General features: G+C 32.7%; 2 protein-coding genes across 3 annotated transcripts in view; one reads left to right on the top strand and one right to left on the bottom strand.

The window, feature by feature from the left end:
• Positions 1 to 14,339, bottom strand: part of LOC125049407 (chaoptin) — a 65,087-nt gene extending 50,748 nt beyond the window's left edge. For both annotated transcript variants that reach the window (XM_047648666.1, XM_047648667.1), the window contains exon 1: positions 14,153 to 14,339. The gene's annotated coding sequence lies outside the window, so the exon portion shown is untranslated. The remainder of the gene's footprint in view (positions 1 to 14,152) is intronic.
• A 5,579-nt stretch (positions 14,340 to 19,918) lies between these two features.
• The window catches only part of LOC125049824 (vacuolar protein sorting-associated protein 16 homolog), a 12,181-nt gene continuing 10,624 nt past the window's right edge, over positions 19,919 to 21,475 (top strand). The window contains exons 1-3 of the mRNA XM_047649287.1: positions 19,919 to 20,127; positions 20,203 to 20,392; positions 20,512 to 20,658. Of these exons, the coding sequence (XP_047505243.1) occupies positions 20,078 to 20,127; positions 20,203 to 20,392; positions 20,512 to 20,658 (387 nt within the window). The 5' untranslated portion in view covers positions 19,919 to 20,077. The remainder of the gene's footprint in view (positions 20,128 to 20,202; positions 20,393 to 20,511; positions 20,659 to 21,475) is intronic.

The raw sequence follows: 21,475 nt of genomic DNA, 5'->3' as shown, positions 1-21,475 counted from the left end.
AAACCATAGACAAACCTTGTTGTTTATAAAAAGTATGAATTTCTGACAAATTTTCCTTTTACGACTCGAGACGTAAGATAATCGAAAATCGTGCTGATTAATGACACAATTTCGAGACAAAAGATCTCATTTGTAATTTCTGTCTGTGCACCGAAGTGTGTTTTAATGCGTCTATTTATTCTCTTTAAAACGATAATTTCAAAGTATCTTGAGGTTATGGGTCACTGTTCCGTAATCTTTCGTAATTGGGGTCGTTATGGGGTCTTCTCTGTCATGTTTTCCTTTCTCTGGGGAATCGTTGTAAATACTAAGCTAGTGACCATCATTTGCTTTAAATCAATAATTATGTTAATTAAATAATGCTTCATAATCGTCTTGAAAATTCACTTTTCTTCGATGTTTGTTAACCGTAATTTATTCTACTTCTCGTACACGGTGAAATTTGTTTTTACGGTTCGTTATACGAATAAAGAGGCATATCTCCAGTATTACAAATTTAAATTTAGAACTATTAAAATATAGACATGAATTTCGTCGACACAGAGTATATCAACATCGGAGGGAATCCTTTTTCAGTATTTTCGAATATTTGACTTGACCTTATTGATTTCGCTATGACCAAAAACAATTTCGATTACTGTCCAATAATCGCTTTAAATTTCAACCACTGGAACTTTTACAAGGAAAGTACTTGAAATGATATTTGACTTAAGAAATAAATTTACGAGTGCAAACTTTTGAACGGTTTTACTTTAAATATTTGATAGTACAGTATTATAAAACTTCAGTCCGACTGACTCACGACCGTTTGTCAAAGAAAAATCTTATTCGCCTAGAGTCACCCCTACAGAAAAACATATTTATGATATTGGATTTTGTTGGAGTCTGCAATAATTTGAAGTAATTAAATATAAACTAGAACGTAACGGATCATATGCACCATATTTTTTTATTATCTTGTATTAAACTGGTTAATAATAATCAGCTGATCCGATATTTTACAGGGCATCAAACCTACATATTTTACGTTTCTTACTAAAGCCATGCAAGTTAAAATAAACATATAAAGTTTAAGTCGAATCTCAGTATGATCTGAGGAATGTTAACTACTTGCGATTGAAATAAAACCTAGGTTTACCGTTCAAGCAGCTACTAAACAACACTTTAAACAAACCTACCGTTAAAATAACTCACGCAATAATACTGTTTTTTGTTTAACTTTATTTTATTATGTTCTGTGAATGGTGCCAGCCATTATTATGTTTCAGAAAGCAATTCTTAATAATATAAAAAAACATAACGTCTCCATTTGTTTAAAGATTGTGAAGGTTGGGAATCTTGATACAATTTGACTCAATACTAATGTCTTTTGTTTTGTTCATCAGTACTATCGGTAAGCCAACTTAAATCGTTAAGTACTGGTGACCCCAGAACTCCTCCTCGCTCGACGAATAAGTATCGCAATACGGCGGGTAAATGCTGCCAGCGTTAAGGTACACAGGGGCCCAAATTTTTAAATTTGTTTTTATTTTCTACTTATTTTTTATAATTATTATTACTATATAGGTTAAGAATACGGTAAATTTGTGTGTTGGTATCATTTAGTTTATGTCTATTAATAGATTTTTTCAATATATTTATTAGTATTTCGAATAGATACATTAAAATAAACAGCATACATTTAATCTCTAATTGGCGGCATTTCTTCATCGCGTCAGCGGCATATGGGTGAAAATATTTTAAATAGACAACGTTGAAGATCAATTTCGACTACTATAGATGCAATGGCAAAATTATAGAGAGCTCCTGTATAAAATATTGTTGAATTCATTTCATAACACTTATCACTTAAGTCAATAGCCTTTGTAATAACCTCGGCAAGTTTTAATAACAATAGCGTAAGACTTGAAAAAGTTGGACCCTATCCAAGTGGAGACGACATTATTCTTATTGTACAGTGTAGAAGAAAATTTTACAACTTATGCGGCTGTCATTTTTCACGTTTAATATTGCAGAAGCTTGTGTGAAATTTGAAATTTATTATACTGGTGTTTTAATATAATTTCATCCTGGTTCTATCAACATATCAGCTAAGTAATCTAGACTTGCTGGTGAATAATTTGGCTTGGGTTGATATTTGATTTAGTTTGTAAAAATTGTAAGTACATTTTAGTGTTAAGTTGGTTATGGAAGAGGTTCTCGACACAGGTATAATTTACTTAAAAGGTCTTCTAAAGTTATATATTTTAATGTATGATTAAAAGGAATGAACTCATTTCTTTATCTGATGTTTTTACTATTATAGGTCGCAGCTGTGATAATTTTTATTATTAAGTGGACCACACTGTCTCGTCATACTTCAACAGAAATCGTGTTCAAAGATTAACGTTCTAGCGATGGTAGCGGTCCTCAATTATTGTTCGAAAAGTTACTCCGCACTATCAAGAGCGATCTTCAGCGCTTCTCCCTCTCTTGTGTCAATAGTGTATTGAATTCATCTCTCGACTCAAAGTCTTACCCTTAGCATCTCCACCGAAGACAACGAAATAACCTTGCTAACTGTATAAATCATTAGCGAATACTGTGACTTAATGAATATACATATATGTTACATACATACATATATGTTAGAAAAAATAATACAATAAATTAGACTTGAATTAACTTTTTTATGATAAATTACATGGCATATTAAAATACATGAAAAAAGTATTACAGCAGCGTTACATTTTAGATTTGTTACATATATTTGTTAAATTAAATTAATAATTTAAAATAAATAATAGCCAAGAATAATACAAATAAATAAATGTAACCCAAATTACAAACGCTCATATTTTTTGCAATACTTAGAAAGTACGTTTGCTTTCACTACATTTAATTACAAATTCTACGCACAAAACTTTATTACGTCTTCATTTCTCACATTCATAATAACTATTACACACAAACATAGACACGGTTTAACGGAGGAATTCACTAAAACTTTTAATAATGAGATGTGTGTGTGAAAAGTTATACCACGTGATTTTGTTTGTTTAGGGAAACATCTCTAGAACTACCGGTTCGAATTAAAAAGATATTTTTGTGTTTGATGTTATATTTATCGAGGAAAGATATAGACTGGTGGTGAAATATAAGATAAAATTGAGTAGTTATTACACTAAATAAGTAAACTTTTAAACCCTATGTTTATAAAACTGAAGTCAGTCTAATAACACTTCTAAGAGTTAAATGTCTATTCATCTCATTATGTCCAATTATGTTTCCTGTGGGTTGAAAAAAGATAGATAACAACTTTAGACAAGAAAGTGTTGGCTTAGTTAAGACTTTGTTTTTCTTAATTCATTTAAAATTATTACATAAAACACTATTGCTATTCATCAATAAATGATCTGATTTAAATGTATTCAAAATGTTTAAATTATAATATCAAACTAAAATAATATGAAAGGAATTATAATTTACCTACAAATTCCATTACTGGAATATTGTATTGTTATAATAAAGTTGTACGTTTATTAAACATATTACAATCAACATAATATTCATTATTTTGGGTATAGACTAAAAGCTATTATGACAGACAGATTTTCAAAATTACCTCACAATTCAGGACGAATATTAATTATCTCTGACATACGACATTCTTCCGCGAACACGTTTTTACACCATTGTCTTAGAAAAACGCTACGAACTTTTGCGATGTTTCTTAGCCATATCTTGTTTTCTACGTTATGATGAAGATGGATCTCAGAAAATATATAATATTAGTAATTAAAAAAATATAGATTTTTAGAAGTATAGAGAAATGTTTCGAAAGAATTACCCCTTACGAAATTTGCCATTGTTTAACATAATATAACCTGCGCAAATTCTAAGATTAAGATTTTTATCGATATTTATCGATATCACAAAACAGCAAAAACTAAAGACGAAGTAATAATAATTCAGTTTAAATAAAAACCCAAAGTATGTAAAGGTCTTAATTGCTAAAGTTCATTTCAGGCAATTAAAATACTCTAAATACCTGTTTGCTACACCAATTTATGAACGTATTTCATCAGAATTAGTCTCCGTCTTGACATATTAGATTCCTAGAGATATAAGATTTTACGTTTAAGAGTCCGTAAAAAACGGGATACTTTGCGAGATGGAGAGCACTTACACCTTCTTAATTTAATGAAGAGCCTACGTTAGGGAGTGAGGAAACAGAGCGCAAACACATTTCATTTTAATGGTAGCCATATGTTGTGATGTTACGTTTTTGTATGATGTAGTCAAATTGTTTTCGTACTTTAATATTATTTAAATTTAAACAAATAAATACATTGTTTACGCTCCGTTTCGCGTACTTTTCAGTAATGGTGGTCAGGGAGTTCGATCAGACAGTTTGTAACAATTACAAGGCGAGAACAGAGCCATGTGGAAGCAGCAAGTCAACATAAAAACGCCATCGATATTTTTGACCAAGGCATAACGCTTTTCTCACGATGTTTCCCTTGACCATACGAGCGAGAATTAAAATCGCAAACAAAAGTAACAGCCGTAATTTGAATTCACGAGTTCATGGATGAGGGCCGCTCGCTCAAATCACTAAACTCAAGCTAAAGCTCTAGGCAACATGTCATTTAGAAAGAAGTATGCTGGGCGTACAGCTGGCTTATGCTTACTTCTCTATAAGAATTTTTCTCAAAACTTAGGCTTTCACTTTATTTATACTTTTTTCGCACAATAAACTAAAAAAATTATAATGCGCGCACTAACTGGCACAGAGATTCACAACTTAGTGCGCGCGCTGTTAAGCTAGAAAATAAGTTTAAAATAAATACATAAATACCAAACTAAAGATTATGGAGAAGTTCTGATGAATTCGGGTTCATGTATGCTGCTTCATGACCGCACGAGTCCAACTTCCGCCCATGGCTTGTGTGGTTAATCGGTACTCGCAGTCCAAACCTCTTTAACACATCTGCATTATGTATTTGTAGATTTCTCCTTACCTATAGCTGAGTGCAACCAATTACCCCTAGCTGGGAATATCTGAATTTATTTCAAATATTTTATCACAGCTTAAAGTTGCAAAGATTTAGCATTCAAGACGTGTTTAAGTTGCTCCTAGGAGGCACATTATGATAAAACTTGACATCATTCGGAAATCCCGGTTCATAAAAATTGTTGGTTTGAGATAATAATCTAGAATAAAGGTTGATGACCTTATCGTAACGGTAGATAATAGGACAAGTTTATTTAGTGGTTTACGTGTTTAGTGTTTTTATACAAATCTAGATTTGCGATTTTATAAAAATGTAACCGCGCAGGAGGCTCAAAAGATGTTAGGTGATACATCCCATTGCCACTGACACAACATAGCCATAAAGCGCGCGAGTTATTTAACGAAATAGTACGCTTTGAAGAACTTTATTATCCAACACTGAATATTTGAAAAAAACATGTCTTGCTCGGGACTTTAAGGGATATTCCATGATGTGTTGTTATATATGAATCGTCAATTAAAATAACATCACATATCATACAACGTATAAAACAGAACTTATAAAAAATATCGAGATAAGTGCCACGAAAGCTAAAAAAGATTTAAGTCTTAGAGACAATTTGTGAAGGAATTTAGAACGGTTTCAATTAGCACGCTCTATTAGACAAATCTATGCTCTACTTACTTTGCTTTGTTTTTTACCAAGTTTATTTAATTTCACTTGTGCGTATATGAGTGAGTCATAAAAGTCATTGAGTCATTGTCTATACTCATACAATAATTTCAATAAAACTATTGTTGTTCTATTAACGTATTAAAATAGATCTTGCGATGCGAATCTAAACAGAAAACCTGCGATTAGAACTTCGTACCGTGTTGGTTGCCATAGTTACCACATTTAACTTTGCCACCGTTTGAGTTCAAGTCAACACTTGTAATAAAGATAAGAACCTGTTATTTTTGCAGGTCCTATCTTAACTATCAATAAGTTTTCATCAGTGTCAGCATGATGAAGTAAAACGAATTCCTTAATTATTGTTATTCGTAAATATTAACGTTTCGACATTAAAAAAACAGTTATGATAATTTTACTGTTAATGTCAAAATAAAGTGTGAACAATGAGCTATATAAAGCCAAGGCCATGTGATGAAACCACTCGCGAGGTCTTTCTTCACTCATCACACGCACTTTTGTGCTTTTAAATAATGCATGAAATTAGACGTAGGTACGATAGGTATCTATCTACAATAATATTATAAAGAAATATTTAATTTATAGAGTTTTGTATTGAATTAAGCGAAAACAATTGAATTTTATTCTAATCTCGTTAAAAAAAACAATACACAATATATGTGTCCTTGTTAATGGTAAGTGATTCGATGTAATAAATGGTATTTGTCAAGACACATTTTGGTATGTTCGTATATGAGAAATTGCACTAATGTACAAAGCATATAATCGAGTGTTCGAGTTGTTAATAGTTTTAGTGAATGCAGTAGATCCGGAGGTTTTGTCTCACTCGATTGTGGAATCTTGTTTGTTCGTCGTCATCCCGACGACGATTATTACGACAATAATTAAATTAACTTGATTCTCGGCGCTTTGGTGGTTAATAGTACTAATTTATTTCGTGGAACGTAACAAATGGATAAATCCTAGTTTATGTAAAATGTCACAGTACCTTGACATAATCATCACACCAGTGTTTCTATATCTAGTTAAATAAGTACAGTTGCATAAGCAATTTATGTAACCTCATATATTGGTATTTAAAAGATCACTAAAACGTATGAATAGCGCCAAAATCTGGCATGGCCACAGATTAGTAAAATTTATAATGATATGTACATAGACTACAGAAATTGCGCGCTTCAAATTTTTATTTAGATATTCTACGTTTATAATTTGGCTTTATGTAATTGTTCTGACGTTCGAAATTCAAATATTCAAATTTAATAAAGATTTCATTGAAGTAATATCGGGGTGTATATATGCTTTACGATCGTCGATTTTTAATAAATATTTTAAGTAAAAATAAATAGTACGACATTATAAATAAAGTATCCGTAATATTATTATTGCAAATACAAAATCAGTATTGCCTATATTCCCTATATGCCGTGCTCAGGTTTCACATAATATTATCTTGTTGACCCAGAAGAGCTTAATATTGAGCTGCTGTTACACGGTTCGCAGATTGATAGTAGGTCAGAATCAAAGTTAAGTCTAAAAATATTATGAACAAAATAGGTACATACAAAAGTCTTGTATCACAGTGTTTGTGACTAAATTCATCCGAAACGGCTTGACCGTTTTTTTGTATTTTACGTCGTAATCCATGTTATATATCCCAAACTGATACAAGTGGTCATCCCAATATTTTGAATGATTCGAATTAGAAATTTTACTCTACCCCGTCCCTTATTTAGATGCCATATTTGTACTTAATATAACAAGAAAACGTCTGCCAGCGTTATAAAAAACCCTTAACGTATTTCGTCACTGTTATTCATTCATTTCATTCGAAGATTGATCAGAGTCTTTGAACAAGAAACTTGTGAGTTTGGGCTGATTTTTTTAGTTCTTTTCTACACTATTTAGACATTACAGTATGTTGATTTTAAATAATAGGCAAAATGGCTCTTATTAAAATTTCATTCTAAATCATATAAACACTTTTTAGATTGAAAGCATAGAGGCATATTGTAAAAAAGTTAAAATTGCCTACGCCTATTTACAAATTAATATATTTGAAATTTAACAATATTATCATGTATGTATGATACAAAATAGTCTTTCATTCGAAATCACGGAGGGTGCAGACTGTCGATTTATAAAATGTCTAACCTTCTTTGTGTCGCCACGAAGGTTGACGTTGAGAGATGGAAGCTCCTCAGTGGTGTTTCCGCTTATGATAATGGGTTTCACTACGAAATATATCTTTTATGCTAAATTCCAATGGCATTACTACACTTTAGGTCTGGACTGATACCACTAGGTTGATACTCTATCTCACGTATACCATTGGGCCAACACTGCTTCAAAAATATGAACCGCCTAAAACTTTTTTTTTGTTTAATCTGGTAACACCCCCTCTACTTTTTAAGGGATCAGATTTCTGTATCTGTTTCATTCAAGATCAATGGTTTTTTCAAATTGGCAAGTAGGTACCTTCTGTGCCTGACACACGCCGTCGACTTTTTAGGTCTAATGAATTCCTGTTTTCACACGATGATTTCCTTCACGTGTGAGTGTTAAAAGCTCAGCCTACGACCTCAAGGAGTTTCGCACTAGGCCAACACTACTCCAAATAAATGAACCCGGCATTAAAATGCACTACAACTTTTTTTTATTTAATGGGTTATTAATGTTCATTAAATAATTAAAAAGTATTGATTATTTTCTCTTTCTCGAGAAAATTCTTAGGCTAATTTTTGGAACTTGACTAAAAGTCATGTCTCGCGTTGGTTAGATAGGTCATACAGTGCAGTAAATAATACAACCTTAACCAAACCAGTGGCGCTATAACCTTTTAAGAGTCTGGATTTCTCTCTCTCTCTCTGTCTCTTCATCATTTGTTTTCCTATTCATTTCTTTTGAATAAATTAGGTTAGTTTTTATTTACTTATTAGTCGTTAGGCTACATCGTAATGTTAAATTTTGTCTGTGCAGACACAATTAATTAAGAAAAATGTTCTTTCTAATACGAGTATTAAATGCGCACATAGACAGAAAGTCTATTTACGAGTACGTAACATAAAATTTTGTACCACAAACTATCACTTATGAATGAACTAAGATAGCGTAATGAAATTACATACTTCACGCCTTATAAATCAGAATACCTTCCGGATTATTAGAAATCGCTTACACAATGAGAAGCTGTGTTATGCTCTCTTAACTGGGAAATAGTATTTATTAACACAACGGAAAACATTTTGTATAAATTCCTCTGCGGTTTATTAATTTTGAATGATTTTGTAGTCCAATTGAACGCGCCAAATGGAAACTGAATACATTATTGCAATTAATAACACTTGATGTTCAATATCAATTAATGAACTTCATTTGAAAATTGAAATTTAAAATGAGTAACTACTTAATTGGCTAGCGTATAATTGGACGGATGGTGAAAAGTTCCTGCAACCTTAAGAACCTCGACCAGTCTAGAGAAGTTGTATATCCTTAGCGGCCGGAATAACTTCGTAAGCGCGTTTCAGAGTATGACGTCATCTCAGTGAGCTGTAGGATGAAGACGCTACAGTTATTATATTAAATTTAAACACACAGACATACAAAGGTTTTATGGCAGAGTCTCGAATGTTCTTAAACAGAAGTTTTCTAGACATTAAATTAATTTAAAAATATGAAGTGATTTTTCATTTGAATTGGGCGTAATCGGACTCATATACTCGTATTATTTTTAGTAGTATCTCTACATGTACTTAGATATATGTCTTGAAATAAAAATAAAATTATTAATATGACTTGATTAATTAAAACCACATTAAAATTTGTTTTCTTGTTTATAAGATCTAAGCGTTCAGAGGGCGGAATGGGACTTTGTTTCTATAGCTTCCCTTCACAGGTTCGCCCGCGTAGATAGCGATTATTTAATATTTTCTGACCTCTTCAACGACAATGTATGTCAATTTACGTAAAACTTTGTATTTTTAAGTTTATCGAGTTTACACATATTGCCAGCCTGTCTTTATATGTAATAAGTTATATTACTATGACTTATTATAGAGTCACAAAAAATTGGAAACAAGCGAACTTGGACAGTCCTGTACACGTCTTTAATAAAAAGAAATAAAATTCGAAACTCGAAAATTCGAAAATTCTACAAATAGCTTGTTAATTATGAAATAAGCTTATTTAAATAGCGAAAAGAAAGTACATCAAACAAACTATATTTCAACCAACGTCTCATACTTTCTTCTCGGAGTTATATTTCAAAGCAAACTTATCACATTACTTTTACTTGGTGTCAAGTGAGCGAACGCTGTCCTCGTAATTGAGTATTTGTTTATACAATTATAACTACACAACTTTCTAGAGTAACAGAACCTTAAAATTTATAATTCTTGTATTCTATCTATACATCTTAAAATATATAATCTATCTTTATTATAACTGGAAATAGAAATAGTATCTACGTATATAATAAGCGGAAACTGTAAATCAATTTGATTTGATGATTTTTTTATCTAATATCGGGGCAGAATAGGAAATTCCACATCACCTCGAAGTGATAATACACAACTGAGCGTTATTTAAGACAGTTTTAGCCGCGCACAACCACTATGTGGAACTAGGTTCTCACAGAAGTATTTCCGAACCAATTCGTCTTAGGGTCCTTAAAGAAAAGAGTGTACCAATTCTTAAAAGGCCGCCAACGCCCCCTGGCATCAAGAGTGTCCATGGGCATCACTTAACAAAAAAAAGTTGCTGCTAGTTAGGTTTTAATGCTATGTTATATACAAATAGTATGTTTTAATACATGTAGGTTCACTTCGCTACCACCTTGACAATATTATTCGTCCGTTATCGAAGCTAAGATCTCGTATACTTAAATTAAATGAAATAGGTAGTTTTTACATACTTATATTACGGTATAAAAACATTTATACCCATCAAATTAACAAGTAATTCAAAATTTTCTAATAAACTAGGCTGATCGCCGTAAAGAAAATACAAAACCGGTTGTCACTGAAAGGAAATAAAACGCAACGAATGACGTAAACAACGAATCTTATACAACAGTGCACTTACATCAGTAGCGTTAAAATTTCATAGAATTCTGTAACACACAATGGGTACTTTTTGTTTCGTTTCGTTTTGGCGCCAGAATATCTATTATGTATTGTATTATTCAAGATTATTCTAGATTTATTTGTATTAAATGTTTTAGACTTTTTGTTCATAGAATTCCAGCTGACATAAGTTATTGTTTCCGCGTAGATCGTCATTTAAACGCGCACACTCGTATGGGTGTCCACGGGCTGCGGCAGCTGCATTTTTTGGTTGTTCCGTAGGCTCTATTAAAAAAATCTTACAGAATAGTAACATATCTTAGATGCTATCTGCTCCGGGAGGTTGACCCCCATCTAATAGATAAAGATTTCTTTAGGCACCACGAGGAAATCGTAATACTACACACACGTACGTAATAAACTTTTCATAATATTTTTGTACTTCATTCTTAAACTCAATGCCTTTTTTAGTCCTGATTTGAAAAAAACTTATTATATTAGACATAGAAATGAAACGTATCAACTCCATATAATTAATTACTTCACAAATTCCCAAACCATATGTTTCAAATTCGCATAGTGTAAGCTTAGTTATGGAAAAATTAAGGAAAACCTCCAAAAGGCCTATTACGATGGCTCACTAGTATTACAAAACCCAGGCGCTAAAATCTCTGACGCCTTTCACCTAACTGGAGATCGTCAGGAGCGTTAACTTGCTATGCCTCCCAACGCTAAAAAGTATCGGACCCAGGTCCAATAAGTATTACGTCTTACCAGCACTAACCCACGAAAGCAAATTAAAAAGAAATATTATTAAAAGGAGTCCCTTTAGGCAAGGTTCCGAAGATACTGGCAGCGTTCCCCCTTTGAATAGTTAGACTAATTCTTTGTCCGAGGTAGCTGCCAGCTCTTCGGTCTCCTGTGATATCGACTAACCTTTTTGATATTTCCTTAAAAAGCTTTATAGCACTAGGACCCCACGGACCAAGGGTCTCCACACCGAATGGGACAAAATCATATTCGGAGCCTAGACCACTGTTTTTGCAGGCTTTTTTCAGCCACATCACAAGCCGCACCAGCTCTTTTGTTGGTTCCATGTAGATTAATTTAAGTAATGGCGTTCAATTTTGCGATGTTATTTAAGTCAAGCAGGTTCATCCCATTAGCCTTTGTAATCTTTTTGCAAGAACCGCATTCCTTGGCGAAGTGCAACTCTACAAAATTGCTTCCATCTAGTCTTAAAATAAATTGAATTGAAGGGGGTGACAATGTGAAATGGGGGACGAATTTTGCGTTTTGTGATTAATCGCCAGCGTGAGGTTGTCAAAAAAATTAAAAAAAATCTGTGGCGCTACATTAATAAGCAACCATAACAGGTTCACGTGTCATGTATATATTGAACACTATTTAATAAAAAAATTATAAATATTTACATACGTGACAAGATCCATCTTTCCGTTTGACCAATCACGAGCGAACGAAACGCTGAATTTTATTCATTTACTTTATCACATTTATGTAAAATTTGTCTAAAATAATAATACATAGTATAGAGCAGTGTTGGCCTAGCGGTTTCAGAGTGCGACTCTCGTCCATGCCAATGGACTTTCTGTCTACGTGGGCTTTTAACACTAACTTGCTAACATCGTGAGTAAATCAGGCAACCCAAAAAGTCGACGGCATGTTGGCTGATCAACTTGGCAATTAGATAACAAATGATCACGAATAGATACAGAAATTTGAGGCCCAAACCGCGTTGTACCGCCACTGTGTTTTTTAGACTATGAATAATAGATAAAAACTTAACACGTGTTACTCTGAAAAGTAGATACAAGTTGATTAAAACTCGAAGGCAGTTTTCGTGTCTCAGTTCAGTGGGTCACGTTCAAAGTGATGCAACTTGTGATTACTCTCATTCTACTTCGTTCAACAATGGAAATTTTACATTTCGAGCTGCGAAATTGGTTATTACATGGTTAGTTACTTTGAAATGTGAGCGGCACTTATTTGATGTCGCGCTTATGTGGGATTAATAAGCTTGCACAGATGTCTGTATAAGTTTAGCTGTCAAGGGTCAAAGGACCGTACTTTTTACGATCTGTACATGCTTGCAATGCAAGTGAAAAGTAAAATATATAAACCTTTATATAAAATCTCTTAAGGCCGATTTACATTATCTTAGTGTTTAGGAGAGTGCTTTAGTACAACTTGAAAGGCAAGTTCTTTAGCGTAGCGTTTACTAAAACAAATAGCGTTTACATGTTTCAACTAAAGTACTATCCTAAAGCACTCTCCTAAACACTAAGATAATGTAAATCGGCCTTTAGTCGTATAGTATCCTCAGTTATAATTATTTTTAAACATTATTGAAGTTTATAAACCTATATCTACAATTCTTACGGTACCTTCTGAGTTAATTAAATTTTATTACACAGTTTATAATTGAAAAATGTTATGTTAATTAAATGTAATTGGTTAATAATACTATTTAATAGATAACTTTATCCCTTGTATTACCATTTCACTAATGCTAATGGAGATTTCGCGTAATATGATTACGTGCCTAACAATGTACTTAACTATATGTAATTAATAACTTATAGCTCGGCGTCAATTCGCTGCTTAATTTAATTTAACCTAATTGATTACGACATTATAACGTAGACAATGTTTATAATCTGAAAGATACTTATAAAAAATCACCCATTTATTGTCGTGGTAGATTTAAAAAAATACTGAGCGTCTTTAATGTAATTCGCGTTAAAATTCCTTTAAGATAACTTGTTTTTTTTTGTCTCGTTTTTTAAATATATGTATTTAATATTATTGATCAAAACTATCTCAATATTAATATCGTTTCAATCCATTAATAAATGATTAAGTACCATACATAACTTTCAAATAGTTCCACGAACAAGCTTTAAGCTCACGTGAGGAAATTGATAATGACGTTGACCTTGAAGTTAGAAGATACAATCAACTCTAACATGTATTGACGACCATAATCTATTCTTAGCTTTTGTATTTACCAGCTTTTTTTATTTATTTAAGAAGTATAAACTCTGCCTCTAAGAATCGTATTAAAATCGAACCTTTTAACGTATTTAGGTTATGCTATATTTCTCATTTAAGGTATTTTTATTTAAAAATATAGATTGTGATATTTTACATTTAACATTTGAAAGCAACGGTATACAATCAAATCAACCGCTGACAAAGTCAACGGTGGCGTGCATTTTATTTATTTTTCTCGTAACCAAATGTTTATTCATTCAAATGGTACAAAGTTTATAGCTGGAGTTATAAAACAAACATACCTATTCCACAAGAACGCAGTTTTCAACGAAACTCGAGAACTTATTCATATTGATAAGTTCTCTTAAAATGCAAAGTGTTTACCTGAAAGTTGCACCGGGGAATTCTTGAAAAACTAATCACTAGCACTCTTCACAACCACGTCACTACACTTATTACACTATTTTTATTAGTCACACTTGTTACATTTGAATTAAGAATAAACGTGTTGGTGCGATGAGGGCATAGACCTGCGCAGTCGCCGACTGCCGCGATACGAGTACCGTTGTTTCAATAGAGATGCTAACAGACGGTTACACGTCACAATCTTAAAACAGGCTTTTAAATAATCTCTGTTTCTTTATACTCTATGTGGTTTTGACATTTGATGAATATAACACCTACTTTACGGTGTTTTTTTTTACAATACAGTTAATGCTAGGTTCATTAAGAGACCATGTTCTATATAAAATCTATCGGCCGTAACGATTATATTTTGCGGTCTATTGACGCAAGATAACAAATCATATACGTAGTAATTTTTTTTATAGATCAGGGGACAAACGAGCAGGAGGCCCATCTGATGTTAAGTGATATGCCAATGCCCATGGACACTCTCAATGCCAGAGGGCCGCCGGCCTTTTTAGAATATTTTTTTATAATAGTAAATTGTATTAGAATATCTTTTTATAATAGTAAATATTAAGTTTAGGATCAATATATATGTTCAGGGGATTGTGTGTGAAGGAAATATTTGCTTAAATATAAACGATTAAATTGTAAAATAAAAAAAAAACAAATATGGCTCCTTGATGCTTTACACAGAACTTTAAATACTTTTCAACTAGAAGCGTATTTGTATCATAAAAATGATATAAAAATATGATAGTAGCACTAAAATACTGAAAATATATAGAAAATAATAGAAAAAAAATTCGAAGCCCGAAATATAACAATAATACGAATAGCCTGTTTTATCGATGAAGATGTACAAACTGGGTAAAGTCATAACAATTTATAGAAAAGTACAATCTTTCAAGTCATTTTAATAACTTTGTCCAATGTAAATCGTGACCGCTAGATGCGCATACGCAGTATCGAAGAAACGACATCAACGCGTTACTACAAAACAAGGACAACTTTTCTCGGCCTATTATTTCTATGTATAGAATGTATTTCAAATTTTATAAAACACCAACAAGTAGAGCATACAAAGCCAAAAAATCACAGTTTAAAAATGGAGAATTGTTGACTGAAAGTTTTAAAATATCTCGCTATTCCGTGGCTGACATCAAAGAGACCTTGCAATGGGATATGCAAAGGCACCACGCTTCGCTGACTCCGGCTTCGATCTCTAATATTGAGAGTTGAGACGCGAACTAATCTTAAAGCGAAGCGGAATATAGGTACGTGCCCGCTCATTCATTACAGTATTTAAATATTAATATATGTTCCCGTATACACTTATAACAATAATATCTACACAATTATATAAAATATAAAAGCCAAAAATGGAATAGACATTGTATACAAAATACATAAATACAATTAACATATGTAACATTATATAAAGACAACAATATTTTTTACCATGAAACAACTATTAAAAGATGCACTGCTATTATCAAGAGTTCAGTATAAAGGAGAGTTTTATTTATTTATTAACACATCGTTGCATACAGAATATAATACAATTGACATAATTAAATGAAAAGGAGGGCATTATCGCTTTCGAGCGATCTCTTCCAGGTAACCACTGTGAAAATAACATTAGATAAGGTTAGCAAGAAGTGCAGAAATAAATAATACATACAATACATAATAATGCACAAAACAGGAACAAGAAAGTAAACTAATAAAGGACACATGAAAAAGAAGAAGTGCACATGAATCACGATAATTTTAGATCGATTTCACATCAGTTAGTACGAAAGTTAGGGATACGATGTGGACAGGTAATGATTGTACAGTAGAGATTTAAAGGAAGATAGATTGGAGAGTAGAGTTTTAGTATCAGTAAACCAGATTTTTGTGATTTTTAGTAATTCTATTCAACTTCTTAACTGTTGTCCCACCAAATACCCATTAACCTCTATAGGTGTGTCATTTTTTATTGTTTCATACTAAGGTCGCCTGGAAGAAATCGCTTGTTAGCGATAAGGCCGCCATTTGCCTAATAACTTAAAATATGAAAGATGCGTTTTTTATATGTATGTTTTTGTATAAGATAACGAAGTGTAAATAAATAAATAGATAAACTACTATAGGGGAGTATAAAAATACGAAGTCTCATCTTCATAGAAAAGTTGATCTTTATCGGAAACACACGACAAAAGACAAACAGCACTTTCATATCTAATTCTCACGGAGTTGTCATCAGATAAGTTTAGTATGTTAAAAACTATGTACCACGTTTACTTGATAACATAAATTATATATAAAAAATATATATGTTATTAAAATGTAAATATTAACTACAAGGAGACGAGCAAAGGCAAGTATTTTCTATTAATATACAAGAATAAACTTTTTCTTTTATTACATGGTAAGTGCAATGAACTTAGTTTATCTTCGAGAAGGTGACTTGAGGAAAACTGCATTAAAAAAAATATGAGAGTCAATGGATTGAATTAAATTCTTAATGCCCATAGCGAAATAAACTACGAGATATTTCAGTTCTTCAACCTTAAATGTTGTATAATCATTGTGCTTGAGAAACATTAAAAGGTAAGAAATTTGAAAGTAAAAAAAGCGAAGGGTCATAAAGTATGTTTAAACTTGAAACCATCAAGTATTTAGCAGTCTATGGGCGAGTCTTGACTCGTGAGAAAACGGCCTGTGTCCATCCATGCACAAATGAATTAATTGTCTATGCCGTGCTAACCGGTTCTTTATACATCAAAAGAATTCCTTGGTTGATCAATTTTATCGATAATTTATGTTTGGGATAACGTCGCTATCACTTTAACAAACCTATAACTACGAGGAAATCACATAAAGTTCCTTAAGAGACTTGAATTAATAGAAATTAAAAAAAAACAATGCATTGATGAATAAACAACAATATTATAATTTATACTAATAAATTATCATTAATATTATTATGAAAACAAATTTGACATTTTGTTGACATTTGATGCTTGATTTATAAAATATTAGATTTCCTAGATAGATTAATTTATGGGTGTATGTTTAGGGATTACGTAACATTCTAATTCTTAAAAAAAATGGAATCTTTCAAGTAGTTTCATTCATTACAAATATAAAATCCTCTGTATAAAGGCTGATTCACGCTACACCGTGTCTCGACCGGGCCGTGCCCCGGCCGGGGCACGGCCGGGGCACGGCCTAACATTAATGATATACTTTTGTATGAAGTAATTCATGCCTGACCGTGGCTCGGCCGTGCCCCGGCCGTGCCCCGGCCGGGGCACGGCGTTGTAATGTCGGTGGGTATTGTTTCCCGGCTCCGGCACGGTCCGGCCCCGGCACGTCGTAACATGAACGTAGGCGCCCGGGCACCCGCAGAGCAGTCAACGTCAAATCTTAGTGAGGTTAAATTTTTTTTTGTTTTTTTTTTGACAAAAACAGATATAGTCGTCCAAACACGTAAGTGCGTACACCCAAACAGCCCGGTGTAACATGAACCACTGTCCCGGCCGGTGCACGGTGGCCGTGTCCCGGCCGGGGCCCAGCCCGGTCGCGACACGGTGTACCGTGAATCATCCTTAATTGTAGTATTGACGCAACGCTTGCTTTGCAGTAGTCACGGGTTGACATGCATTTAAATAATCTTGCAGTCTTTTTCTTTAGATTGTGAGTTTATTCAAATGATTTACAACGGGGTTGCTGTTATTCAAACGAGACCTTGTAAAAACCACTTTTTATATAGTTTATGGAGCTATTTATCGACCGAAGACAGGGCTACAACCTTAGAAGATTCTTGCTCATTATAATAACTATTTATATTCCCATCTATAATAAATACGAATCACGTATATTTTACACTATTAAACTAATATTATTAATATCGACTAGCATACCAAATTTGAGTGTTGACACACAATGCATACCTAATGGGTTAAGTTTAATAACTATTGCCTCGGTCGGAAGTTAGTTTAACATGATGTCAGTATAGGCTATAAACGTATAACAAACATCAATGTAGTTTTAGAAACCATTTAAAAGGCCGGCAACGCACTCGCGAGCGCTCTGGCGTTGAGTGTCCATGGGCGGCGGTATCACTTAACATCAGATGAGCGTCCTGACCGCCCCCTATTCTATAAAAAAAAATTGTGAAAATATATAAGAAAATTTTCTGTGTATTACATAAATATCATAATGAGATAGAAGTTAAAGTGTGGAAGGTTTTAGAAAAAATTACGATAACAATAGCTAATAAGCTCGTATTAAGGACAAGAAAAGACAGTACGAAAATTTACCAACAAGACAATTTGCAGGCTTAATGTAATATATTACGACACCAATGGCGCAACAACTTTTTAGATCTGGACGTCACATTTCTGTTTCTGTTCCGTGATAACTTCTAATAGTCAGGCTATTACCTATCTATGCCTAAAACACGCTATTGACTTTTTGGGTCTAAGATGCCGGTTTCCTCACGATGTTTTCTTCACCATTCAAGCGAGTGTTATACGCGCACATAGACAGAAAGTCCATTGGTGCACAGCCGGGGATCAAACCTACGACCACAGGGATGAGAGAAGCCCGTTGAAAGCACTATGCCAACACTGCTCATTTTAAAACATACAATATATTATGATATAACTATATTAAAATATAACATACAATTTAAAATATTGAAAGTTACGTTGAATTTTGATTAACTGGAAAAGTCGGTTTATTACGTAATCTTATTAACATAAATATGGACTGAACGAAATGGAATGAACTTGTAAACCACGAAATAAATTTTAAGCCTTAAATAAATAAATAATTTAGAAACTTGGCTTCATTAAGATTCAATAACAAACGTTTATTTCTGGTAAAATTAAGTTGAGATGTTTTTTTTATATTAATAGCCAACCTATAAAGCAAGTTTTTAGAGAAAATAAAAAAAAATAAAACTGTTTCCATCAAGTAATTATAAAATATAAAGGCAGTAGTACCGATGTGTGTAGATTATTATAGAAATCTTACTTAATCTGCTAGGCAATCATCACTACTTAAATAGAAAATATAAGTGATATCTCGTTTTCAAAACTGGCCCTACAAGTCAACATCAAAAGAAATCGTAAAGCAAACCTTGGTAGGGACATATTTCATGTTTGGGTGGAAAGCGGCACTACGAGGTTCAATTTCCTACGGTTAAGTTTTTATTAGAAAGTGAAACCGTTAAAATTGTAATTAAAATGGCGGAACACATAACTTCTTCAGACATGTTTCTGTAAGATTTATAAGTAATTTAAATAGTTCATTAATTAAATATGTATCGGAGTCATAAAAACCATGTTGCTTTTTAAACATAGGCTAAAAATGCGACGCTTAGCTTAGATCTCATTTTTATCAAAAAGAATGTGAGAAATCTCTACTCTTTAGGATTTAGAAGTTGAAAATGTGTATGTTAATTTTATTTAGAATTAAATTGTATTTAGAAATAAAATGTTTTAACTAAATATATACAGTTTATGTTCTAGACCAAATTACAATTCATTAATTTAACAAATATTTAAAAACTAAAAGTATGTAGATTTATGACTTTTTGCGTTTAAAAGACGACTTCTACGTATTATGCTTGCTCAGGATGACTCTGTAGTATTCGTGGTAGTACTGGATACTCTTAATCTGTGGTATATCCTGTCAAGTGTCATTGTCAAAGTCATAATTCTTGATGAGTGATGACTGATGTTTGTTTTTGTTGTTATTAGGTGTAGGCAATAGGAGTAATCGCCTGTATTCGATTCAAGCAAAATTATATTATCATAAAACGTGTTAAGTGGGGTCAGGGGTTTTGTTATGTTTGTTCTATTTGTGATGTCTTTGTGATTTGTGTGCTACCAAAAGTGTACCATGTCGGCCCTCCTAACTGCTGATTGGTTTCAATTGGATTCCTACTATAGGTAATTGTTACTATTTCATTTTATAACAATTATTAGGTACATCAAATATGTAATTATATGCTTGTTTCTTTATAGGAAATTCGACCTGTATAATATGCTATGGTCCATGGACGAAGGTCTTGATAACATGATAGTCAGTGGAGCAGCCTATGGAGGCCCTATAGCTGTTGTTAGAGACAGAAAACAATTTGTAAGAGTTGCAACTACTGCAAAGCCTGTAATAACAATCTACAATGGAGTTGGTAACATAATATCTAAAATTTTGGTATGTATTACATCTTAAATATACATATATCAATATATATTATTTTATTTTACTGTAAATATTGTTGTACCACACCTAGTCTAGTATATAATTACGTAGTCTCTTTTACTTGGTTTTAGTGGAACAGTGGAGTTCTTGTGCACATGGGATGGTCAGATGCAGAACAGCTCTTATGTGTACAGGAGAGTGGTGATGTACTCATATATGACATGTTTGGTGCCTACCAAAAAACATTTAGTATGGGACAAGAAGTGAGAGATACAAAGGTACATTACTACAACAAAGTTACACATATATGTCTTTATAGTCTAAATCAGTTTACTTATTATGTAAGGATAATTCAGTTACTTGTCATAATATTATGGTAATAAGAACTGTAAAATGGACAGAGGAACTGTTTGAATCATGTGTAAATATGTGGATTATCTAATCAGTGAGTATTATGTTACAGGATACTTGATAATGTGTAACGACTCTCTTTCATTGTTGAATTTGTTGCTTTGTTGGTATATAAAACGCTGGTTTATAATCAGCAAAACTTACTTGTCTTCATCCGGAAGTTACAAAGTCAAACCAATTATAGTAGAAACTGAGATGTTCATAATTTTACTTGTATAATAATCTGTCAGATTTTTTAAGCTATTATTGAACCTTGGTTTCTGTTAACATACTTACTTGCTTAGAACATAAAACTTTGAATTTATTTTAGGTCTATTATATTGTAAACCGTAAGTATAATATATTGTATGCAATCTTTAGTAATATCAAGTGTTTACGTTCACTGCGGCAAGTAAAATAATAATTTTTCATCAGATGCGGCGGCGGGTCAAAATGCGCCCCCAATGATATTTCCGCCGGTGCGTGGCAGGTCTTTCTAGACCCAACAGCACTAGGATAGATTAAATTGCTATAACTTTGTGGAAACATAATGTATAAATTTTTTTTTTATATTGTTAGAATGACCTTGAACCCAACTTCCTTAGGTTTGATTCGCCCCGGGATCTGGCAAACAGGAAATGAGAAATAAGGCAGGAAAAGCGGCAGGCCGATAGCGACCTGAACCGCACTAGAATATATTTTTAG

This window comes from Pieris napi, chromosome 5, assembly GCF_905475465.1.
Source record: "Pieris napi chromosome 5, ilPieNapi1.2, whole genome shotgun sequence".
Classification (NCBI taxonomy): domain Eukaryota; kingdom Metazoa; phylum Arthropoda; class Insecta; order Lepidoptera; family Pieridae; genus Pieris; species Pieris napi.
The sequence above is the reverse complement of the archived record's forward strand: the minus strand, read 5'-3'. Positions and strand labels throughout refer to the sequence as shown.